Source organism: Podarcis raffonei, chromosome 12 (assembly GCF_027172205.1).
Source record: "Podarcis raffonei isolate rPodRaf1 chromosome 12, rPodRaf1.pri, whole genome shotgun sequence".
NCBI lineage: Eukaryota > Metazoa > Chordata > Lepidosauria > Squamata > Lacertidae > Podarcis > Podarcis raffonei.
The window spans coordinates 854098-878028 of NC_070613.1; the positions used below are offsets into that span (position 1 = coordinate 854098).

General features: G+C 54.2%; 1 protein-coding gene and 1 non-coding gene across 11 annotated transcripts in view; both read left to right on the forward strand.

Moving 5' to 3' along the window:
- SMARCD3 (SWI/SNF related, matrix associated, actin dependent regulator of chromatin, subfamily d, member 3) overlaps nt 1-22498 on the forward strand; it is a 38702-nt gene extending 16204 nt beyond the window's left edge. For 6 of the 10 annotated variants that reach the window (XM_053409773.1, XM_053409764.1, XM_053409769.1 and 3 more), the window contains exons 2-14: nt 6910-7139; nt 9774-9816; nt 10854-10976; nt 12343-12465; nt 13137-13232; nt 14132-14194; nt 14788-14889; nt 15053-15214; nt 17639-17736; nt 19027-19162; nt 19511-19633; nt 20331-20432; nt 21346-22498. In XM_053409773.1, the coding sequence (XP_053265748.1) occupies nt 6910-7139; nt 9774-9816; nt 10854-10976; nt 12343-12465; nt 13137-13232; nt 14132-14194; nt 14788-14889; nt 15053-15214; nt 17639-17736; nt 19027-19162; nt 19511-19633; nt 20331-20432; nt 21346-21399 (1455 nt within the window). In that variant the 3' untranslated portion in view covers nt 21400-22498. The remainder of the gene's footprint in view (nt 1-6909; nt 7140-9773; nt 9817-10853; nt 10977-12342; nt 12466-13136; nt 13233-14131; nt 14195-14787; nt 14890-15052; nt 15215-17638; nt 17737-19026; nt 19163-19510; nt 19634-20330; nt 20433-21345) is intronic. The other 4 variants (XM_053409765.1, XM_053409770.1, XM_053409766.1 and 1 more) reach the window with 2 other exon arrangements.
- TRNAR-CCU (transfer RNA arginine (anticodon CCU)) lies at nt 54-130 on the forward strand. The gene has a single exon. It is a non-coding gene; the product is annotated as a tRNA-Arg (tRNA).
- Nucleotides 22499-23931: the final 1433 nt, after the last annotated feature.

The following is a 23931-nucleotide window of genomic DNA, read 5'->3' on the forward strand; positions in this document are numbered from 1 at the left end:
ATTGGCCCGTGTTTCTGGCTCCCAGTAGCAGCAGTCGGGTGTCAAGGGCCGTAGCTCACTGTGATAGCTCAGTCGGTAGAGCATGAGACTCCTAATCCCAGGGTCCTGGGTTCAAGTCCCAGGTTGAGCAAAGGATTCCTGCATTGCAGGGGGTTGAACTAGATGACCCCTGGGGTCCCTTCCAATACGAGGGCCTGGGATAGGTCTATGATTCTAAGAGCACCTGCTTTGTCTGCAGAGTATGTCTGGTTCAAGCCTAGCAACAGCTCTAGGCAGGGTTGGGGGAGACCCACTTGCCTGAAATCCTGTCAGTGTTGAGCAATAGATGGACCAGTGTTCTGACTCCGTATGAGCCAACATCCTGTATTTCAAACAACAAAATCCCCCCTCCCTTTTATGTTGCTGAATTGAAGAAAGCCAGGCAGAAGTGGGCTTTTGTGTGGAAGGACTGTGAGCTCAGTTCAGTTCTGGCACTGAAAGCAAGTTCCTAGAACATGCTCAGAGGCACCCTGTCCTTTAATTCCATCTTTGCTTTGCTATCTTGGCTTTGGGGTTCTAACAAAAAAACAACAACTAGAAACCTCAAGTGGGTCTGGCAAGCCTGAAATCTCCCTGCCCCGAACACTTGTGCCTCACTTGAACCCAGCACTGCTGAGTGTGAAGACACCCTTCTTTCTGTCTGTGCTGAGTCTCCCAGCGTTCGGCTTCCTTGGGTGACGCTGCTGGGTTCGAGTGTTAAGGGTGAGAGAGGGCAGCAAGCGTTGCTGTCTCCATCCCAGCCATCTCCCCATGTCCCCTCAGGGAGCCTCTCTATAGCCTTTCCTCTGCTGTGGGTTCAAGGGGGCTGCGCTCCTGTCCTGAGGTCCTTTCTGCAGGTTCCCTCGAGCATCAGGCAGGTGGGTCAGTGCTGGTCTCACGAGCCCTGGTGCTTCTAGGGGATTCCTGGTGGGGGGGACGACACCCCCTCTGAAGGTGGTGGGCTTTCCTTCTTTGGAGGTCTCTAAGCTGAGAGTGGCGGGTGGTGCTGTGGGTTAAACCACAGAGCCTAGGATCAGAAGGTCGGCGGTTCGAATCCCTGCCACGGGGTGAGCTCCCGTTGCTCGGTCCCTGCTCCTGCCAACTTAGCAGTCCGAAAGCACGTCAAAGTGCAAGTAGATAAATAGGTACCGCTCCGGCGGGAAGGTAAACGGCGTTTCCATGCGCTGCTCTGGTTCGCCAGAAGCGGCTTAGTCATGCTGGCCCCATGACCAGGAAGCTGTACGCCAGCTCCCTCGGCCAGTAAAGCGAGATGAGCGCCGCAACCCCAGAGTCAGCCACGACTGGACCTAATGGTCAGGGGTCCCTTTACCTTTACCTTTAAGCTGAGGCCAGATGTCCATCTGACCTGGGGGCCTTAGTTGTGATTCCTGCATTTTAGGGGGTTGAACTAGATGACCTCCCAACTCTACAGTTCTGTGATTCTATGAGGAGGTGGTGTGAAGAGTCCTGCCCAACTGGCACAACACGGTGCCAAGTTTCTGCTAGTACTTGGGGAAGAGATCCCCCCCCCCAAAGGCAAGAACAGTTGACCTCCTGGCTGACTGAGGCGTCTCAGCCTCCCTTCTGGGCAGCTGCAGACAACAAAAGTGCCCAGCCACCCAGCTGCTTCCTGAGGTTCTTCATAAAAATGAACACCAAGATGGAAATGACAAGTGCTGTTAATGCGACAGGTTATCTTTCTTCCCTGGGGCAAAGGTAACAATGGCTGCCCTGCCCCCCAGTCCTTCATCCCCTCCTCTCAACCCCATGGCTGAATTTCTTAGATTAGGGCATCTGGCTCACTTGGAATACCTGAAATGCAGGTGGGGTTTCTGGTTCCCCCAACTCCAAAAGGGTTGGAGAGGAGAGGGAAGAAGAGGGAGGACTGCAATGTTCATGAGAGGGGAAGGGCAGGCGAAAGAGGCGAGGGCTCTTCGTCCTGGCAAAATGGGGCAGGGAGAGGGTTGTTTGTGGTGGAGAAGGGAAGAACGAGCCTTGAAGGGCTTCCTGCCCTGATTGTGGTTGTATCTTCCTGGTCATGGCTGGGAATCTCATGCGAGGCTCAGTGGACCCAAGCCTGGCTCAGCAAGGCAGCCTTTCAGCCTTACTGCTCCTGACCCTGGAGCTCAGCGGGTGTTTCAGAAGCACAACAGACAGAAACTGTCCGAGGAAGTCAAAAGGGTGGTGCTCAGAATTCATTGCTAATGAGCTGGGTTCAAAACAGATCATGAAGGAGTGTGTGCGCGCACACACACAACGCAAGACACAAGTGAGGGCAACTGGTCGGAGCTCAGGGCTCTGTCCTGGCTGAGTCACTTCTGGAAGGCTGTGTCCAGTTCTGAGGAAGGAATTGATCAGTTAGTGTGTGTCAAGGAGAGCAACTGGAATGGTGGAAGCTCTGCAGACCAAGTCCTGTGATGGACGGTAGAAGGAGCTGCAGCAGCAGTTCAGGTCTTGCTTGTGGAAACCCAGTTCCTGCCTTTATCAGAGAAGGAAGTTCTCCTCTGGCCTGGAGAGCCTCTGTTACTCAGGCAGACACTGTTCCAAGCCCAGCTGGGTCCCACCTGGTCTAGCCCTTCATGGCTGCCTCTTGGCCCTTATGTGTAGATTTAAAGTAAATGAAAGAACTTCCAGGAAGGGGAGGCTCAGCGCATGGCCACCCCTTCCTCTCCCCCTCCCCACAATTGCTGTAGCTTCAGGGGGCTGGGTTAGAGGGGCCTTTGGCCTGATCCAGCTGCAGTGCTCGCCTCCTGTTCGCGGTGGTGATCAGAAGCTTAAAGGGAGAGACAGAGGTGCATTTCCAATACCGGAAGGGCTGACAGTCACACAGAAGATGGCGCAGGCCTGCTGCCTGTTGCTCCTGAGGGCAGAACAAAAGGCCAGGTGCAAAAGGCAGGCCAGTCGGGTGTTTTGGATTTTCCAGCTTTCAAATTCCAAAACTGAAGGATGCTAAAAAGTCGTAACATGATTTGGGAAATCAAAATATAGTGTGATTAAATTAATACAATTTAGTTTTGCCTGGTAAGTGAAATGTGTGTAACCTTGCATAGAAATCATAAAAATGGTTGCCAAGTACTTGCAGTTACCGTATATATTAATATTTAGCATTACTTGACATTTTCAGAAGGTAAAATTAAAATTCTTTGGCTTTCCGAAAGCAGTTTGATGTGCTTCTTCATCAAACATAGACTACCAAGCTAAATGTTGTTGAATCATAAATATAATAGCAGATTTTAGTTCCTCACACCCAGAAACGCATTTTAAAGTCCCCTCATGGAAGAATTTTTTTTTTAAGTGTCACTCCCAAAATGACAGGCCGTAGCAGGACAAGGCAGGAGGTCTGTTGGGGCTGGAGATATTTAAGCAGAGGCTCAAGGACGGGTCAGGTGTCAGGGATGGGGCAGCTGCCTCCTGCATTGCAGCCTCTTCTGTGGGGCAGGGATTAGATGATCTCCACAACCTCTTCCGGCTTTGTGATTTCACAAGTATCTGGTCCACCTCTTGTGCAGGTTTTTTTTTGGGGGGGCAGCTCCATTCAGCACATGCTGGCCTTTAGACCTGGCCTCCCCCGCCCCACAGAAATCCCTTCTGCTTCCTCTGTAATTTTTTTTTTTTTTGCAGCAAAACTGGCTCAAAACAATTCATTCCCTTGCAGTCAGGGGAGCCCCTGTGTGTCTGCTCCCATCACCTTTGTGCAGAGGTTCTGGGGCCAAATAGAGAAAACCTTAAACAAACTGAAAGGGTTCCCCCCCCCCAAGGGATGCAGGAAGGTCTTCCTTAAAGGTGAAGAGAAGGGGGGAAAGTGTGCCATGCTTTGATTTCCATACTTCACTGGCTGGCCGGCCTCTTGGTCTGACTGACAGGCAGCAGCTGAGTCTCCAGGGGGAGGCGGAGGCCTGGGGGCCAGAGAGACAGCAGCAGGTGGCCCTGAATGTGAGGCATGCTTGCAGGGTCAGTTGCTGCTGGGGGTGGAGATGTTTGGCTGGCTGGGAGGGGCCTCATCTCCCCCCCCCCCCGTGGTGCTGGGCTTGTGGCCGCAACAGGTGCCCTCAGATGAAAGGACCCCCTGTCTGCCTCACAGCAGCTCCCACCCATGGCTCTCTCCATACGTTGGAGGGGGGTGAGGATGAGGTTTATATCCTTATGGTGCTGCCCATGAACACGGTGCCTGACACAGCAACTAAGGAGAAGAGACAGGTCCCTGCCCCAAGGGGCTTGCAGTTTTGAAGGCTGCCAGGGCAGGGAGGTGAAGGCCAGGACGGTCAAGCCACAGAGGCCGGTTGTGGTGGGCAAGTGGCTCTGTGTGGCCAGGAGGGGTCATGCTTCTCTTTAGTCTCCTTTGCAGTTTGGGAAGTGGTGGCATTGGGGTGGGGGAAGGTGGCTTTGGAGAAATTGGGTGCAAAAGGCTTCAGGGGCCTGGAGGTGGAAAGGAGGCCAGCATTAAAGATTATCGATACAAACAGTTAAGAGCAGGTATTAAAAGTGTTGAAAGGATGATTGAAATCAACAGTAGTTTAAAAGAAAGAAAGCACATGTAATTTCTCCATGTCTGCATAGGGGTGCCTAAACAGAAAAGTTTTAAACAGGTGCCAAGAAGAGTGCAGTGAAGGTGCACCTGCCTGGTGTCAAGTGGCAGGGAGTTCCGTAGTGCAAGTGTGGCCACACTAAAAGATTGGAATGAGCATTATGTGGCACCAGCTGCAGCATCAGTTCCACAGACCAAAGCAGTTCATTAGACATATAAAGGCAAGGCAGTCGCAGAAGTAAACTGGTCCTAAGCTCTTTATGGCTTCAATTGTTTTTAGTCTTTATTTGTTATCTGCCTTTCACCTTGAGGTCCCAGGGTGGGTTACAAACAGTGCTATTTGTCTATAAAAAAAGAGGTGCCAGAACTCACCAAGAATGCCTCCCCCATTCTCTTATCATGGCAATGGCGCCCACCTGAGAGATGCTGGATCTGAGTTCCGGCAGGTTCTGGCTGAAAAATATCCCTGGTTACAATATCCTAATAGCAGCGCCCTCAACTTGGCCTGGAAGCAAATGGGTGACCTGTGCAGGTCTCTGAGCAGAGGAGTTATGCGCTGACAGGCTCTTGCTCCTGTGAAGACTTCCTTGGTCTGAATCAGCTGGGGCAGCTCTTAAACTGCAGGCTCACCCACACTCTGTGGGTCAGCCATGGGGCCACCGACCTCTTCAACAGTCAGAACAACAAGGGTTGCTACTACATCCCCATGTCCTAAATTTTATTATTAAATTTTATTACTTATACCCCACCCTTCCTGCTGGGCTTCCCCAGCCACTCTGGGCAACTCACAGCATATATCAGAACATACTAAAACATCAAACATTAATAACTTCCCTGAACAGGGCTGCCTTCAGATGTCTTCTAAAAGTCAGGTAGTTGTTTATTCCTTGCCATCTGATGGGAGGGCATTCAACAGGGCGGGTGCCACCACCAAGAAGGCCTGGTTCCCTGTAACCTCACTTCTCACAGGGAGGGAACCGCCAGAAGGCCCTCGGAGCTGGACCTCAGTGTCCGAGCAGAACGATGGGGGTAGAGATGCTCCTTCAGGTCTACTGGGCCGAGGTCGTTTAGGGCTTGAAAGGTCAGCACCAACACTTTGAATTGTGCGCGGAAACGTACTAGGAGCCAATGTTGGTCTTTCAGGACCAGAGTTATATGGTCTCGGCAGCCACTCAGTTACCAGTCTAGCTGCCACATTCTGGATTAGTTGCAGTTTCCGGGTCACCTTCAAAGGGAGCCCCACGTAGAGCGCATTGCAGTAGTCCAAGTGGGAGACAACCAGAGCATGCACCACTCTGGCAAGACAGTCTGTGGGCAGGGAGGGTCACATCCTGCGTACCAGATGGAGCTGGGAGACAGCCGCCCTGGACACTGTGAATGACCAGGATTGGGGCCTTGAGGTCATTGAAGAGAGCTTGCATGTGGCAGCTGCGGGAAAAGGCAAATTCCATGCTAGGGATCGGTAGGAAAGGAATTGAAAATAAAATGCCAATACCATGAGGTCATTATAGGAATCTATGGCGAAGCCACATTTGGAATAATGTGAATAGTTCTGGTTGCCTCACTTTAAAAAAGACATTGTGGGGTTGGAAAAGTGTTCAGAAAAGAGCAGCCAGAATGACCAAAGGGGCTTGCTTTGCTTTTCTTTTTAGTGTAGGGAAAAGGCAAACAAGAAATGACATGATAGAAGTTTATAAAATTGTGCCTGGCATGGAGACAGTGGAGAGAGGGAAGTTCCCTCTCCCAACACTCGAACTTGTAAAGCTGAATGTTGGAAGATTCAGGATGGGTAAAAGAAAGTCCTTCGCACAACGCGGGGTGGAACTGGAACTCACTGCCTCAGGAGCCAGCGACTGCTTTAAAAGAGGGTTAAATTCATGGAGGAGCAGAGGGCTGTCATTGGCTAAGCCAAGGCTTATTCCCAGGATCAGAGACAAGGATGTTCCTAGGAACCAGCTGATGGGAAGGGCAAGGAGGGAAGAGGCTGTGGGGCTCAGGGCCTGCTTTGGGGGCCCTAGATAAGGACACAGGAAGAGCCAGGGACCAGGCAGGGGCCCATCTAGTCCAGCATCCTGTTCTCTCAGGGCCCAACTGGGCCGGCTTTAGGGACCCCAGCACAACCTCTCTCGCCTCCTGCAACCGGCTTGCAGACGCACCCTGCCTCCAGCTGTGGCAAGAGGTGACCTTATGTCCTTTTGACCCAGGAAAGTTGGGCCTCCCCCCTTGCTGCCCTGAGCCTGGATACCTGCCCCCCCCCCCGCCCGCCAGGGGAGAGGACCTGCGCGGGCTCCGATCGGCGTGCTGCCACCTCCTGGAGCAAGCGTTCATCTGCGCCTTTCCCTTCTTTCCTCTTTCCCTCCCTCCAGCGTCCTGGGATGCCATCAGGCGCTCGCATGCCCCACCAGGGGGCTCCAATGGGTCCCCCAGGCCCCCCCTACGTCGGGAGCCCTTCCGTTCGCCCCGGGATGCCCCAGGCCGTGATGGAGCCCACGCGCAAGCGGGCAGCGCCCCAGCAGGCGCAGCAGCAGCAGGCGGCGCAGCAACAAGCGCAGCAGCAGCAGCAGGCGGGCGCCGCCACGCAGAACCGGCCCAGGAGGTGAGTGGAGCCTCTTTCCCCTTCCCTGCGGTGCAGGATCCGGCAGCCCTCCGCCCCAGGCGCGCGTGTCTAGACCTGGAACCCGCAGGCTTCCGCTCAGCTCCCTGGAGGACGCAGCCTGCCTCTCTCCCACCCGGCGCCCTTTCAGGATCCGACTCGCGTTGCGCAGCTGTCCTCTCGCAGCTCCGCGCAGGGGAGGAGGCCCCCTGGTGGTTGGGGGGGATATGTCCGGCCGATTCTCGCCTCCGCAGAGCCCTTGCCGCTCAGAGAAGCTGGCGGAGCATCGTCGCCCCCACTGTGGTTTGATCTGTATGCCGCCTTTCCAGAGCTAAAACTACGCTCAAGGCGGCTCACAACATGGAAGGGTTCGCCTGATTGCTAAAGTAGGCATAAGCAATAAAGTACACAACCAAACTGAACTGTTTCCGACATATAGCACAATAACATTTAAATTAATATACAAATATTAATATTGATTTACCTGTCAGGATAGGGGTCAGGGGTCTGAGGCTTGGGGTCTGAGGGGCCACCTGCAGCATTTCCTTCTGTCTCTTGGGGGCCACTTGGCCAGCCTTGGGCTACGGAAGGGGGTCTCCTCCTCTTGGCCTCTGTGCCTGCGGCTGAGCAGCCCTGCCCTGAAGCCAGAAGGCCCCTCCCTGAGCAAAGGCCTGGCCACTTGCTTGACCTCCTCCCTGGCAATGGGTGGGGCAGAGTGAGTGAGCTGGACCCCACTTGGGAGAGGACTTGGCCTGAGGGGAAGAGAGAGGGTGAGGCAGCCTGCAGCCCAGCACTGGAAGACTCTCTACAAGGCTCCCAACTTCTTGCAAACTGCCAGGTGTTAAGCAAACACATCCGTATTTATGGAGAGATGGAGTGAGTTTACTTACCTGCCCCTTCTCCACAGTGAGCTGTGCCCAAAGGGATTCACAGCATGCATCCAGAACCTCTGAAGGCAGAGTGTTGGAAATACAAATATGAAAAACGCAGAGTGTGGCAGTGAATTCAAACAATGGCAAAAAGCAGCAATTTGGCAAGCGCACAATAAATTCAATATTACAAAAAAAAAAAAACCCAGCCCCAACAACCTAAGTGCATAAACACAAAGTGTTAAGCCATATCTGGTGACACCCTTGTGCAAAATATACAAATATATACAGTTGTGGCAGAGCATTCCGGGTGCTGCCTCTTGACCTCCACGATGCCTCACACTAAAGCCCAGGCAAAAGTCTCAGCGCTCCAAGTCTACTACTACTACTACTACTACTACTACTACTATTTATTACAATTCAATATTTATCTAATTGCATATATCTAATTTATCCCTGTCCTTTTCCTTGACAGGAACTCCAGGCAGCCTATAAATAAAAATAAGAACAGCTCAAAACATAGGGGAAATATCATTAATAACAATTAAACATTGGCAGATTTAAAACTATATAATCCATTAAAGACATACAGATAAGTTACAATAGAAAACAGCACCAGCCCTTTTCATTATTATTATTATTATCCATAAAATTTATCATAAAGAATATAATAAAGGGAAAAAAGTATTGATAAGTTCATATTTTCTTTTTATAAACCGCTTTGAGGTTTTTTTCTTTTCAGTCAAGCGGTGAATAAATTTTAGGTAGGGGAAAATTAAGTCTATGAAATAAATAATAAAATAGAGCCCTCCCCTTCCATTTTATGGGAGGCAAATGGAAAGAGGGAGATCTGCATGCGGAGGTCTCTCATGTTTTGCTTTTGCGGGTTTCTGCCCAGGCTCTTTGCATGTTCAGATGGACAGCCCTGCAAATCCCACCTTCTCCCTGGAAGGAGCTCCCTGACTACTCCTGAGCCACCCCCATGCCACCCTCACCTTCTTGGTCCCAATCCACTGCTCTGGATTTCCGGAGTCTGGGAGGGGGCTGCTGAGGAGACCATTCCTCGGTACCAGCTGCCCGTGGGGTGGCCCCCAGGGGAGACCTGCGTGGCCCTTCCCTTCCTGCGTTTTGCTGCCAGGACGTTTTTATTTAGGGGACGGGGCTGAGGGATGGTTGTACATGGCCACTGCTTTCTGCCAGGGAAGCTCTCGCTGCGATTCCTGCACTTCCAGGGGTTGGACTAGATGACGCTGCCATTCTCTGACTCTACGATGCTGCCAGTTGTGAGGCCTCTGCTGGGTTGGTGCTGGCAGATTCAGGAAGGGACCCCATGGGTCATCTAGTCCAACCTCCTGCAATGCCAGGGTTCAACGGCAACTCAAGGGTGAGGATTGAGCCAAGCGAGCCAAGCTTCTGGGGGCAGCAAAGGCCCTGATTGGGAGAGGTGTGGATGGGGGCCCCTCTGCAGCCTCTCATGTGGCCGGTCAGCAACTGAGGCACTTGCCAGGCTTGGCAGACAAGCAGTCCTGTGCCCTCTCTTCAGTCAGGGCAACCTGGGGTGGGAAAAGGCTCTGGCTTCCGCCACAAGGACCCTCCTGGCCGAGGGGGTGGGCAGCTACCGGTACGCCCTGGGAAGCCGAGCCAGCCTCCTGAGCCTCAGTGTGGGTGGGGAGACCCTCCAGCAGAGGATAATTTAGCTGGTGACCTGGTGACCTGGGCTAGTTGCCTTGGTAACGTGTGTCTTCCCTCCCCTTCAACAAACCTGCAGCGCCAAGAGGAGGAAGATGGCTGACAAGATTCTCCCACAGAGGGTAAGTTTCTTTCTTTCCCGTTTTGCTTGCTCATCGGACCCTGACGGGCTCCCCTCTCCATCTGAAGGAAGGTCTGCTGGCTCCTTGTTGTGGGTGAGCTGGAGCCAGCACAGCAAGAACTCCTCCCTTGCAGGGGTCAGGATGGATGACCCCTGGGGTCCCTTCCAATTGAATGATGCTAGGAGCCCACTGGTTAGGCAGGCCTTTGGCTTCTCCAATGTGAGCAGGTGGGTGTCTGTCTACCTGCCTGTCTCCCAGGTGGGAGGCCTTTTGCTCACCTGAGCACTGCCCTCCCCGTGTTCTGTGTGTGTCAAGTTAAAGGGAAGCACAAGCAAGTCCTTCTTCTCTTGCTTCACCTTTCCCCTCCCTCCCGCAAGGATTCATGCGCGTTAAGTGGTGAAAGTGCTTCCCTTCCCCCCTTTGAAAAATATTTATATTTAAGTGAAAGTATTCCAGTGAGTTAAAATAAATAAGAAAAGGGAAAAAGAAAAAGATTACATTAAAAAAAAAATTTAAAGGCAGAGGAAAACAACAACAACAAAACAATCAAGGTTACAGAACTCTATAGTATTTATGTAAATGGATAATCTTATTGTTTCCTTCCAATATTTGTTGCTGTGGTTTCAATAAACACATTCCAAATATCATTAAGTTTGTCCATGCTTCCTCCAGAATCCCTTGACAAAGCCTTGCGGTGTTAATATTTTGCAGGTCACTTAGAGGCTTTTTTTCTTGTGTATTAAGCAACCAAGAAAGCAAATAAACCTATGCATAAATGCCCCCCTCTGCATTGGGGGGGGCATCTTCCACCTCCTTGCTTCTGGCTCTGCTTCACCCTCTGGAAGGGAAACTCTTCCTCTGCACGAAGGAAGCTGCTTCCTCCTGAGCCTGGCCAGGGCTCCACCTAACCCAGCTCTGATTTGCAGCAGCCCTCCAGGGTCCTTGCCCAGGCCTGTTCCCTGACATTCCCCCTGAGAGGAGAGGGGTTGAACCAGAGACCAAGGGGGTCCCTCTACGACGCTCTGCTCTCTTCCCAGATCCGGGAGCTGGTGCCAGAGTCTCAGGCCTACATGGACCTGCTGGCGTTCGAGCGGAAGCTGGACCAGACCATCATGCGGAAGCGAGTGGATATCCAGGAGGCCCTGAAGAGGCCCATGAAGGTAGGAGCAGAAGGGCCTCCCGATGCTGGAGAAGAGCCCAGCGCAGTCCCCTCTGATGTCGTGGACTGGCTGGACGCAGAGGAACGAGTGGCGGGGGTGGGAACCAGCTGGGGAACCCTCCAAGGAAGAAGGCTCAGAGCCCAGGGAGTGGTGGTGGGGCGACAATGAATGGTCAGGTGGAGAAGATTGGGAAGAGGAGGAGGAGGCGGAAGCTGAAGAGGCAACAGGGTTTAGTGAGGAGGGAGAATCTGTAGCAGAGAGAAGTTCAGACTCGGAGGCAGAAGCTGAGGCAGGAGAGGAGGGAGGCCAAGAGGCAGAGATGGGTCTGGATGGTGAAGAGTGTGAGAACGCTGAGGATAGTAGGAGAGGATATATTGATTAAATATTATCCTTCCTCACTCACACTAGTGAGATAGTAGCAGAGCACAGTTCCTTGTTGCGGGTTGATGGATTCATTAGAACCGTTTGAGTTGAGCAATCCAGTCAGGCTTGTCCAGATTGGATTGTTCCTGGTAAATCCCCTTTAGTTCCCTCTTAAAAACAAAAATGACACAACAGTCTTCTTTTGAAAGTAATGATAAGGTTTACTTACATTCAGTTCACAGTACGGTCCTGAAGGCAGGCTTTGGCTCATAGTTACAGTTACAGAGAAAAGTGTGGCTTCATCCTCTGTGAGGGATGAGCCCATGTGCTGCTGGCTGAGAGCCAGCAGACAGCCAAAGGCAAAATGGAGAGAAGGGATCAGGAGAGAGAGATGGCTGCATGACTAACCCTTTTGTAGCGTCTGCCAGGGTCATATCCATCTACCTGGTCACATGCAGGGGGAGGATGCTCCAGACCAGGTGTGACAGGAAGTCCTCCTGGCTGGAGCAACATTCTCCTGTGTGTCTGACTGCTTCAGTGGCGTTACATGCCACAAAGAGGCACGAGTGTCTCCCCCTCCTGCTACGACAAACTCTCCTTCCAGTCTGTCTCCTAGAACCAGGAGAGGCGTGAAGAGGGCGAAGGAGAGGTTGGCTTCATGCAACAGTCTCCAGTTGCTTGGGGAAACCCCCGGAGAGGAGGGGTCTTAGACGGCTGTGGGGAGCTGGGGACTTGGCAGCTGCTTCATGGGAGCAAGACTTGCCAGAGCTGAGCTGCTGTGCTCCTGAGGCCTGGTGCTCCTGCGCAGATCCTGGTATTGCTAATAAAGAGTTAACTCCAACTTGCTCAGTGTGATTTACTGCTGGCTCGCTCCCATCATCTGAGCAGGCAGGAAGGGGCGGGGAGGAGGCGCCTGGCCCCACTCCTCCGGAGGTGCCCCATTGAGCAGGAGCCTCCCTCCTTCCTTGCCTCCCCCCAGCTCAGACTCTCCTCCCTCCAACAGCAAAAGCGGAAGCTGCGCCTTTACATCTCCAACACCTTCAACCCGGCCAAGTCGGACGCAGATGACTCAGACGGCAGCATCGCCTCCTGGGAGCTGCGGGTGGAAGGCAAACTGCTGGACGATGTAAGCTCTGGGCAGGCAGACTTACCTGCTTTCACATCTCTCTGTGGGGCTGGGGGAAAAGTCCTGGCCAGGTGGGGCAGCTTTTGGGGAAAGCAGCTGAGGGGCAGAGGATGAGGGAAGCCAGGGCTGCAAGAGGCCCCTGCTGTGGGCCTCAGTTCCCCTTGGAGAGCCAAGGCAGTTGGCACAGTGGGCTCCTGGTTCACTCCTGGAGTGAAAAAGCCAAAATGTGAGGTGCGGGGGGGGGGGAGAGAAGGTGAGGCCACAATCCCATGCAGCAGTGCATCCGTGGAGCTTGCTTGAAGGATGAGGGAGGCAGGGCCAGAAGAAGGGGGAGGAGGGAGTCCAAGAAAAGGAAAATATCTGGGGAAATGTCCCAAGCCAAAGGGGCAGACATGGTGGGGGAGAAGGAGTCCCCAAAGAGCATCTGCTGGTGGCCTTGGGACTCAATGGGGCCTGGATGTTGTTCCCAACCCTCTCTGTGGGACTGGGAGCCACCTCTTTCCTCACTGGGGCCTCATCCCTTGCTCTTGCAGGGGGTGGACTGGATGACCCTCAGGGTCCCTCCCAACTCTGCAATTGTATGCTCCTTGTCGGCCTAGAGACCCTTGTGGCTCCTCGTTCCCTGTGGGAGGTTGCCCATGCTCTGACATCTCTCCCTCCCGATTCCACAGCTCAGCAAGCAGAAAAGGAAGTTTTCCTCTTTCTTCAAGAGTTTGGTCATCGAACTGGACAAGGACCTGTATGGACCAGACAATCACCTGGTGGAGGTGAGTGGTGCCCTCACTCCCAAGTAGGAAGCAGGCCCTGCCTGGGCAAGGCAGAGGGAGCTCCTCCCCGTCCCTGCATCCCATTGGTGCATCCCATCTCCCAGGTGGTCCCTCCAGTCCCACCAGTGATGCTGCCTGTGGCCATTCAGACAGGGATGGTACCTTCTCAAGCCCTCTTAGTATGCGCAGAAGAGCAGCAGAAGGGCCAGCTGGACCAGGCCAAAGGATCCCACCCAGTCCAGTGTCCTGGCCTCCCAGTGGCCGACCAGACGCCCCAAGGGGAAGCTCAGGATTCCGATTCCCAGCCACTGCCATTCAGAGTCAGGTTTGCCTCTGACCCTGGAGGCATCTCCCTTGGCAGCCGCCTCCTCCTTCTCCTCCTCCTCCATGAGTTTGCCCCCCTTAATGCCCTCCAAGTTGGTGGCTGCCATGGTCGCCACCTCTTGTGGGAGTGAGTTCCACAGTTTAACTCTTTGCTGCTTGAAGAAGCCCTTTCCTTTGCTTGTCCTGAATCTCCCAACATCCGTCTTCATCGTCCAACACCCGCAAGTTCCAGTCTCATGGCAGAGGGAGAAACCCTTTCCTCTCTTCTCCATTGCTCCAGGCTGTGCATAATTCCAGACATCTCTTCCACGCTACGGCTTCCTTCCATCTCCTCTAAGCTAGGAAGCCCCAAATGTTGCAACTCTTCCTCCTAGGGAGAGTTGCCCCCATCCTCTCGTGCATCTCGGTCGCCCTTTTCCAAATCTTTTCCGGCTGTAGGACACCCTTTTTGAGGCCAGGGGACCAGCACTGCATGTGGCCCCACCAGAGATTTGCATAATGGCGTGATGATATTGGCGGTTTATTTCCATCCCTTTCCTAATGACGCCCAGCATGGGATTCACCTTTTTCCACAGCTGCTGCACACTGGGTCGAAATCTCCGTCCAGCTATCCACTCAGAACCAAGGTCTGTTTCCTGGTCAGTCCCTGCCAGTTCAGACCCCAGGACCGTATATGCGGGAAATTGAGATTTTTGGTTTTTGCCCAGACACAGATCACTTCACCCTTGTTGGCACTGAATTGCATTTGCCCCTTTACTGCCCATTCACCCAGTTTAGATACATCGTAAGAACACCGTGCCCTAAAAAGAGCTTGCAGGATCAGGCCAATGGGGACCCGTCCAGCCTCACATCCTGTCCTCATAGTAGCCAACCAGACACCCATTATGGGAAACCCGAGCACAGCCCTCTCCCCCCTCCAGGGATTCCCAGCAGCTGGGATTCTTGTGGCAGGGAGTTCCACAGTTTAACTCTGTGCCTCGTGAATACGTCCTTCCTTTGATCTGTCCTGAATGGTCCAACCTTCACCTTCACTGGACGACCACGAGTTCCAGTTACGAGGGAGGGAGGAGAACTTCTCTCTCTCTCCACTTTTCTTCGTGCCACGCACACTTTTCTAAACTTCTACCATGTTGCATCCGTCTGGAGGTGTCCACAATGTCTTTTTGCATGGGTGAGCCTTGCTGAGAGCACCATCCTTGGCCCTGACCTGCGCTTTGCTTCTCCTTCTCAGTGGCACAGGACCCCCACCACCCAGGAGACGGACGGCTTCCAGGTGAAGAGGCCGGGGGACGTCAGCGTGCGCTGCACCCTCCTGCTCATGCTGGACTACCAGGTCAGTGGCAATGGCGGGGGGGGCGTTTCTGGGCACATGGGTCCAGAGAGCAGCACCCCAGGGTCGGCGGTGGGCTTGAGGGAGCGGACCCAGCCGGCTTCGAGGCAAAGCCCAAGCCAGCCTCTCATCTGCCGGTGCTTCCTGGCCCCTCTTTCTCCTGCAGCCCCCCCAGTTCAAGCTGGACCCCCGCCTCGCCCGCCTCTTGGGGATCCACACGCAGACGCGCTCGGCCATCATCCAAGCCCTCTGGCAGTACATCAAGACCAACAAGCTGCAGGACTCTCACGACAAGGAGTACATCAACTGTGACAAGTACTTCCAGCAGGTGAGTCCGTTCTCCTCACCTCACCCCCTCCAGGAGGGGCTGGCAGGGCGGAAGCTGTGAGCCACCCAGCAGCTGCCCTAGAGGGCCTGGGGGGCTCTGGGCGCTGGAAGGAGAGACCTAGACTGAGAAGGAATGAATGGGGGACTGGGTGGGAAAAGAGGTGTCTGCCAACGTTCATGCGTCTCCTGTCCCTCTGGAGTTCAAGGGAGAGTGGAGAGGCCCTTCTAGAGCATCTTGGGTTATCCCCAGGGGCCATGAATGGGGCTGGGCAATGTCTGGTTTTCAACTTCATGATATATCACCAGCTAAACACTGCAGTATGTGGGACGCGGGTGGCGCTGTGGTCTAAACCACTGAGCCTAGGGCTTGCCGATCAGAAGGTTGGTGGTTCGAATCCCCACGATGGAGTGAGCTCCCGTTGCTCGGTCCCAGCTCCTGCCAACCTAGCAGTCTGAAAGCACGTCAAAGTGCAAGTAGATAAATAGGTACCACTCCGGCGGGAAGGTAAACGGCGTTTCCATGCGCTGCTCTGGGTCGCCAGAAGCGGCTTAGTCATGCTGGCCACATGACCCGGAAGCTGTCTGCGGACAAACGCCGGCTCCCATGGCCTATAAAGTGAGATGAGTGCCGCAACCCCAGAGTCGGTCACGACTGGACCTAATGGTCAGGGGTCCCTTTACCTTTACCTAAACACTGCAGTATACATTTTTTCAACTGTCTATTTGCCATACACAAATAAAGCTGTATTCGATGGACGAAAGGATATATGATTTTTGACATGACTGAGAATCGTAGAGCCAGGGATGGAGAACTTTAAAGCATTAAGATTGGGATGTGGAAAATATGAAAACCATGAGCGGAGGCGGAACTGAAGATTTGGAGATATGCTTCAGAGGTCCAGACTATGGGGAGCCCAGAAAAATTAATAATTAAAATTTGGATTACAATTTGCTCTTTCTTTTTATTTTTTATTTTTGTTTTTAATTAGATTATGATGTGGACATGTTGATTGGCTGTCTTTATTGGAAAATCAATAAAAATGATTAAAAAAACAACAACACTGCAGTATACAGTGGTACCTTGGTTCCCCAACAGCTTAGCAGATGAACAAATCAGCTCTTGAAAGCTGCAAACCCAGAAGTGTGTGTTCCGGTTTGCAAAGGTTTTTTGGAAGCCGAATGTCTGTTTCGGCTGCCGATATTGTTTCCGAGGCCAATCAGCTGATCAGAAGCCAAACGGACTTCCAGAACGGATTGACTTCGAGAACCAAGGTGCCACTGTACTGATATATCACAGTGTCTGAAATAAGAATGGAGCTATGGCTTCACGGTTTTCCCCAAATTGTGCTTTTTGCATAACGCATCATGATTTGCAATATAAAGCCAGGTTGAAAACTGTGGAACCGATGTCACAATATGGACTTCAAGCCGGTTTGGGACGCTATCTCACCCGGCCCCAGCCAGGGAGTGCCAGGCCCTTCCTTGGAGCACGTGAATTGTAGAATGGTAGATTTGGCAGGGACCCCAAGGGTCCTCTAGTCCACCCCCTGCAATGCAGGAATCTCAGCTGAAGCGCCCATGACAGATGGCCAGCCAACCTCTGCTTAAAAGCCTCCAAGGAAGGAGAGCCCACCTCCCTCCAAGGGAGTTCGCCCTGTGGTCAAACAGCTCTTGTGGGGAGTGAGAGGGGGGCGCTGGACATGAATTGGAGCCCCTTCCCAGGCCTCCAACCTTGGCTGGGCTCCATGGGGACACCATCTCCCATTGCTGGAAGCAGGTCTTCCGACTAGGGTGCCCCCTGTTCTGTTCTCTGCTCTTTTCTCTTCTGAGCCCTGAATAATAATAATAATAATAATAATAATAATAATAATAATAATTTATTATTTATACCCTGCCCATCTGTCTGGGCTTCCCCAGCCAGTCTGAGTGGCTTCCAACAAAATATTAAAATACTGTAATACATCAAGCATTAAAAGCTTCCCTAAACAGGGCTGCCTTCAGATGTCTTCTAAAAGTCTGGTAGTTGTTTATTTCCTTGACATCTGGTGGGAGGGCGTTCCACAGGGTGTGTGCCACCACCAAGAAGGCCCTCTGCCTGGTTCCCTGTAGCTTTGCTTCTCGCAGTGAGGGAGCCGCCAGAAGGCCCTCGGAGCTGGACCTCAGTGTCTGGGCCAAACGATGGGGGTGGAGATGCTCCTTCAGGTATCCTGGGCCGAGGCTGTTTAGGGCTTTCAAGGTCAGCACCAACACTTTGAATTGTGCTCAGAAACGTACTGGGAGCCAATGAAGGGCTCCCTTGCAGGAGAAGCTTCTGGGATCGGGGGTGGGTGGGGGGCACTGCAACATCTGGGGGGGACAACTGAGGTTTGCTTTGTGGGCCACCCAACTCCTGACACCCAGCTGCTTCCCCCCTTTATGGTTTCAGATCTTTGACTGCCCGCGGCTAAAGTTTTCCGAAATCCCACAGAGGCTGACGAACTTGCTGCTGCCGCCGGATCCTATTGTCATCAACCACATCATCAGGTCAGGCGGCCCCACCTTGTCCTCCAGCGGGGAGAAGCGTAAACTTGGAAGGGGTCATAAGGGTCCTCTAGTCCAACCCCTGCAATCCTGGTGGGACGGCAGTTGATGGCTTGTGGTCCCCTGCCCTTCTGGGCTGCTGGGGTGGGGTGGGGGGAAGCCCTGCCTCCCCTCCTCCTGGGGTGCATTAACTCCTTCAGGGGGCGTGGGCAGGACTGAGACTCCCTTGTGCCCCCTTGTGGGCCTTCTCAGTGAGCACAACGTGGAGGAAGGGTCCCAACTCTGCAAGGAGGAGATGTGAGGCTCATGGAGTGCCTGCCCCCCAAGAGGTCTATATCAGTTCAGCAGGCAGGGGGATAAGCATGTGGGGTCCAGGGAGAGGGCGCTGAGGGCCAGATGAAGGCCATCTCCCTGTGACCATCCCGGCCGGAGTCTCTTTTTGTGCTCACTGAGAAGTAGCGGCAGTGTTGTGACCCCAAAGCCACGAGGAGCTGCATGCAGAAGGCCTCTGGGGCTGGCAGAGCCCCAAACCTCTGCCAGTGAGGGTAGACCATTCTGCACCAGTCAGAAAAGTAGATGGCGGTGGTGGTTGTTATTCACTTATACCCCGCCGATCTGGACAGGGCTCCCCAGTCACTCTGGGCAGCTCCCAACAGAGTATTAAAAACACAATAAAGCACCAAACATTAAAAACCTCCCTAAACAGGGCTGCCTTCAGATGTCTTCTAAAAGTCAGGTAGTTGTTTATTTCCTTGACATCTGATGGGAGGGCGTTCCACATGGCGTGTGCCACCACCAAGAAGACCCTCTGCCTGGTTCCCTGCAACCTCACTTCTCACAGTGAGGGAACTGCCAGAAGGCCCTTGGTGCTGGACCTCAGTGTCCAGGCAGAACGATGGGGGTGGAGACGCTCCTTCAGGTCTACTGGGCCTTTGAGGCCGTTTAGGGCTTTCAAGGTCAACACCAACACTTTGAATTGTGCTCGGAAATGTACTGGGAGCCAGTGTAGGTCTTTCAGGACGAGTGTTATGTGGTCTCGGCGGCCGCTCCCAGCCACCAGTCTAGCTCTCGTATTCTGGATTAGTTGCAGTTTCCGGGTCACCTTCAAAGGTAGCCCCACGCAGAGTGCATTGCAGTAGTCCAAGTGGGAGATAACCAGAGCATGCACCACTCTGGCAAGGCAGTCCGCGGGCAGGGAGGGTCTCATCCTGCGTACCAGGCTACAAGGTGCCTCCTTCTGGGAGCATCGCCTCACCTTGGCCAGAGGCCTGACCCCCCTGGCTCCCCCCCTAGTGTGGACCCCAATGACCAGAAGAAGACCGCCTGCTACGACATTGACGTGGAAGTGGAGGACCCCTTGAAGGGGCAGATGAGCAGCTTCCTTCTCTCGACAGCAAACCAGCAGGAGATCACAGCCCTGGACAACAAGGTACTTAGGGGGCGGGGAGAAGAGGCACCTGGACTGGGGGCCTGGGGTGCTGGGGCAAGTGGGGGGGGGACTCAGTTAGGAGGCTCAGGGGCTTTCCGTTTGGAGGAACTATGGCCAGCTACAGCTGAGGGGATCAGTACCACTGGGGGCATTGTAGAATGGTAGGCGTGGAAGGGACCCAAGGGTCATCTAGTCTGACCCCCTGACCCCACAGATAAATCACAGCATGGCTTTACAGCCGTGTGTCTGCAGTCTGGTGTGAAGACTGAAGGGCTCCCTTTGGGGACTGGGTGCCAATCCTTGCTCCCACGAGGAGAAACGAGCCTCTTGTTTTCCTTCCCTTCTCAGATTCACGAGACAATCGAGTCCATCAACCAGCTGAAGATACAGAGGGATTTTATGCTCAGCTTCTCCAAAGACCCCAAAGGGTACATCCAAGATCTCCTCCGATCCCAGAGCAGGGATCTCAAGGTGGGTCTTTTGGGGAGGGATCCTAAGTGCACAAAGGGGCAGATGGGGCTCCTGAAATGGGGTCTTATTGGGAGGGTGAGAAGACAGTGCCTGTGGCTGTTTTTACACTGCAAAAGGATCCCACGGGGTCCTTGCTCCCAGTGGCTGTTCCGAAGGATGGATTGGAGCCTGTGGTTCACTAGCCAGCAAAATGGCGACATACAGTGGAGCCTAAAAGGTTTGGCGGCAGAGTATAGTCATGGTGGCCAGGAGCCATCAATAGCTGCCTCCTCCTCCAGTCCCCTTTAAAAGCCATCCAAGTTCATGGACACCACTGCATCCAGTGGCAGGGAGTTCCACAGTCTGCACTGCATGAAGAAGGACTTCTTTTCCCCTGCCCTGAACCTCCCAACAATCGGCTTCGTTGGATGTCCGCAAGTTCCAGCGTTAGGAGAGAGGGAGGAAAACTTCCTTGCCTGTTGTTTTCTCCATGCCACGCACAATCTCATCAGCGCCTATCACGTTGGTCCTAGTCAGGCAATGGCAAGGCCTTTGTTGGGACCAACCCAAATGCCCTGTGATGGACTTCTCCAACTCACTCGGGGGGGGGGGGCTTCTAGTACATGCTGTCTGCAAACTGCCCTTGGTGCAGAACGTGGCAGAATGCCTAGAGCTGGTGGGGCTACTCTGACGCCACATTGTCCCCTCTGCATGGCAGGTGATGACCGACGTGGTGGGGAATCCCGAGGAGGAGCGGAGGGCAGAGTTTTACCACGAGCCGTGGTCCCAGGAGGCCGTGAGCAGGTACTTCTACTGCAAGGTAAGAAAATAGAATAGAATTTATTATTTATACCCGCCCATCTGGCTGGGTTTCCCCAACAGAGTATTGGGCGGCTTCCAACAGAGTATTCAAATACAGTGGTCTGTTAAACATTAAGAGCTTCCCCAAAGAGGGCTGTCTTTAGATGTCTTCTAAAAGTCTCGTAGTTGTTCTTCTCTTTGACATCTGGTGGGAGGGCATTCCACAGGGTGGGTGCCACTACCGAGAAGGCCCTCTGCCCGGTTCCCTGTAACTTGGCATCTCGCAGTGAGGAAATGCCAGAAGGCCCTTGGTGCTGGACCTCAATGTCCGGGCAGAACAATGGACGTGGAGACGCTCCTTCAGGTATACTGGACCAAGGCCGTTTAGGGCTTTCAAGGTCAGCACCAACACTTTGAATTGTGCTCGGAAATGTACTAGGAGCCAATGTAGGTCTTTCAAGACCAGTGTTATGTTGTCTCGGCAGCCACTCCCAGTCACCAGTCCAGCTGCCGCATTCTGGATTAATTGCAGTTTCCGGGTTACCTTCAAAGGTAGCCCCACGTAGAGCGCATTGCAGTAGTCCAAGCGGGCGATAACCAGAGCATGCACCACTCTGGCAAGACAGTCTGCGGGCAGGGAGGGTCTTATCCTGCGTACCAGATGGAGCTAGTAGACAGCTGCCCAGGACACAGAATTGACCTGCGCCTCCATGGACAGCTGTGAGTCCAAAATGACTCACAGGCTGCGCACCTGGTCCTTCAGGGGCACAGTGACCCCATGCAGGACCAGGGAGTCCCCCACACCTGCCCGCCTCCTGTCCCCAAAAAACAGTACAAAAACAGAGGACAAAGCTGGAGGCAGGCTGGGTTGGGCTGGCAGTGTGAAGCTCCCTTCCATCGCCCCCCCCAACTCTCTCCTTTTGCCCTTTCAGATCCAGCAGCGTCGTCAGGAGTTGGAGCAGTCTCTGGGGGTGCGTAACACCTAAGCGGGGGTCCCCGGCCTGGCTGGCCGGCCCCTGAGCCAACGGACTGACCCGTGTCCCCACGTTGCCCCCCATCCCACAGAGGGTGGGCCTCCTTCACGACTGGCCAAGGGGGCAGGTCTGACTCGCACCACCACCAGCGCCACCAGTCTCTGGCCAGCTTTCGAGTGTGTTTTGCCCCACCGACCTCCTCCTCTTCCTCCTCCTGCGGCTGCTAAGACCCTCCCAGGCCGGAAGGTGGTGAGGTCTCCCCTCACGTCACTCACACCGATCATCAGACGCTGGAGAATGAAGGACACCCCCTCCCCAAGCACACAGGACCCCTCCTGGACAGACTTGGAAGGGGAGGAGGAGCCCAGTGGATTGGTCAGATGCTCCTAAATCTCTCTGTGTGTGTCTCCCCCCTCCCTCCCTCCCTCCCTCCAGGGGTGCCAACTTGAACAAAATATCGGGGGACCCAACCAAGCCCCACCTCCCATCATTGATCACAAGTCGTGGCACATGCACACTATTTGAAGGGCAATGCCCATGAACCTTGGGGGGCCCTGGCCCCCTCAACTTTTTTATTGGGGCCCCAAAGGGACCTTGGCCCCTAGGAGTCGGCTCCAATGCCTGCCTGCCTGCCTCCTTCCTTCCTTCCTTCCTTCCTTCCTTCCTTCCTTCCTTCCTTCCTTCCTTCCTTCTGTTCTCTCTCTCTCTCTCTCTCTCTCTCTCTCTCTCTCTCTCTCTCTCTGTCATGGTGCCCTCCAGGCGTTCTGCCTTCATGCCCCTTTGCAAGGTCATTTGTGGCCACATGAGCAGCAAATTCCCCCCCCCCCACTGGATCTCTGGACAGATGGAGGCTGCAGAGAGACCTGGGTCTGGGGGCTGCAGTGGGCTCCCCTCGTGGGCTATGGAGTGGAGCCCCTTGCAAATCTGCCTGTCTCCAGGCTGCCAGCTCTTTCGCCCGTGTTCCCTCCCTGCCCTCTTCCTCTGCCACGGCCAAAGAGGCCACAGGCCCCCCCTGTCAAGAAGCCCTGGCCCACCCCCCTGACTTTCCTATCTATCTCTGCAGGAGTGTGGGGTGTGGTGGGTACTGCCAGTTCCCAACAGAGCCCCCCCACTGCTGAGATGGAGGCCTGCCCCCTGGCTGTCTGCGTTCCTGTCTGCCCCCTGGCAGGTTCAGACCCTGCCTCTTCCTGCTTAGGGGGTGGGACTCCTTAGAGTGTGTGAGGAGGAGCCTTGAGATGGCCAAAGGCTCCCCTGCTCATGAGAACAGGATGCTGGGCTGTAGGCCAATGGCCTGATCCTGCAGGCTCTCCTTATCTTCTCATGCTCCTCGCTAGCCAGGCCTCTGGCGGATTTAAGCAAAGCCAAAAGGGACAGAGAGAGAGAGAGAGACTTAGCCAAAGGTGGCGGACTCTCCTCCCTCAGAGGTCTTTAAACAGAGGTTGGACGGCCATCTGTTGGGAATCCATTAGCTGCGATTCCTGCCGTGCGGGGGTTGGTCTAGATGTCCGCTTGAGGTCCCTCCCAACCCTGTGATTCAGTGATAAGAGGCCAAATCCCGGGTTCCGCTTTGCTCTGCCCCTCTGCGCTGCACTTGCAAACTTCTGGTGCCAAACTTCTGGGGGACTTTGGCAGGGGGCTGCCAGGGCCGCCACCCCCCCCCCCGGACCATGCAAAGATTCTCCTGCCACCGCAGCAGCAGCAGTAGCCCTGCTCACCACCCTCCTTCCACGCTGCCTGCCTGCCCTGGGTAAGGTCTGACCGCTGGGTGGCAATGCCACTTTCCGACGGAGACCACGCCTGGCTCTCGTCTGCAGCAGCTGCCCCTCTGCATTGGCGCCCCCCAAATGCAACGACTCAGCCTGTAGATTTCATCGCTCTGTGGGCTTCTCAAGTTTCCAGTCTGTCTAGGCTGGGGCATTTTATTTTGGGCTTGAGCCCCTGCCCAGCCGCTCTGGGGGTCTGCCAAGGTGGGTGTGTTGTAGCTTGCGAGGGGCCCTGGGAGTCATGGCTGGTGCCAGTCCTGGCTTGGTCCTGATCCGGCCCTTTCGCCAGGATGTGCTGGCTCCAAGCAAAGCTGCCGGGACCGACCCTCACCCACCATGTGCTGGGCCCAGCGTCCAAATGCCCCGACCCCTCAGTCTGGCCAGCATGGCTCTCCTTCCTTGGGGGTCTTTAAACAGACGTTGGGCAGCAGTCTGTCGAAGATGCTTTGGTTGTGGTGCCTGCATCGCGTGGGGATGAGCTAGATGACTTTCGGGGTCCCTACAAGGAGCACGCAGTGATTCCCAGGCTGAGGGGGGAGCAGGGGCTCATTCTCTGCAGAAGAGACAAAAGGGGTGCTGTCCTGTGGAGTGGGGGGTGCAACCCCCCCTTGCTTTTTCGTGCCAGCCCCACTTCAGAGGGGGCGGCCAGATGACAGTGCAGATACTGTTTCTGGGGTGCAGGTTTGTGTTTTTTCCTATTTTCACCACAGCTCTGTTGTTCTCCCCTTCCAGCGTTTTGTTTTCACACGTCCTCCTTTGGGGCACCCACAAACCCTCCCTT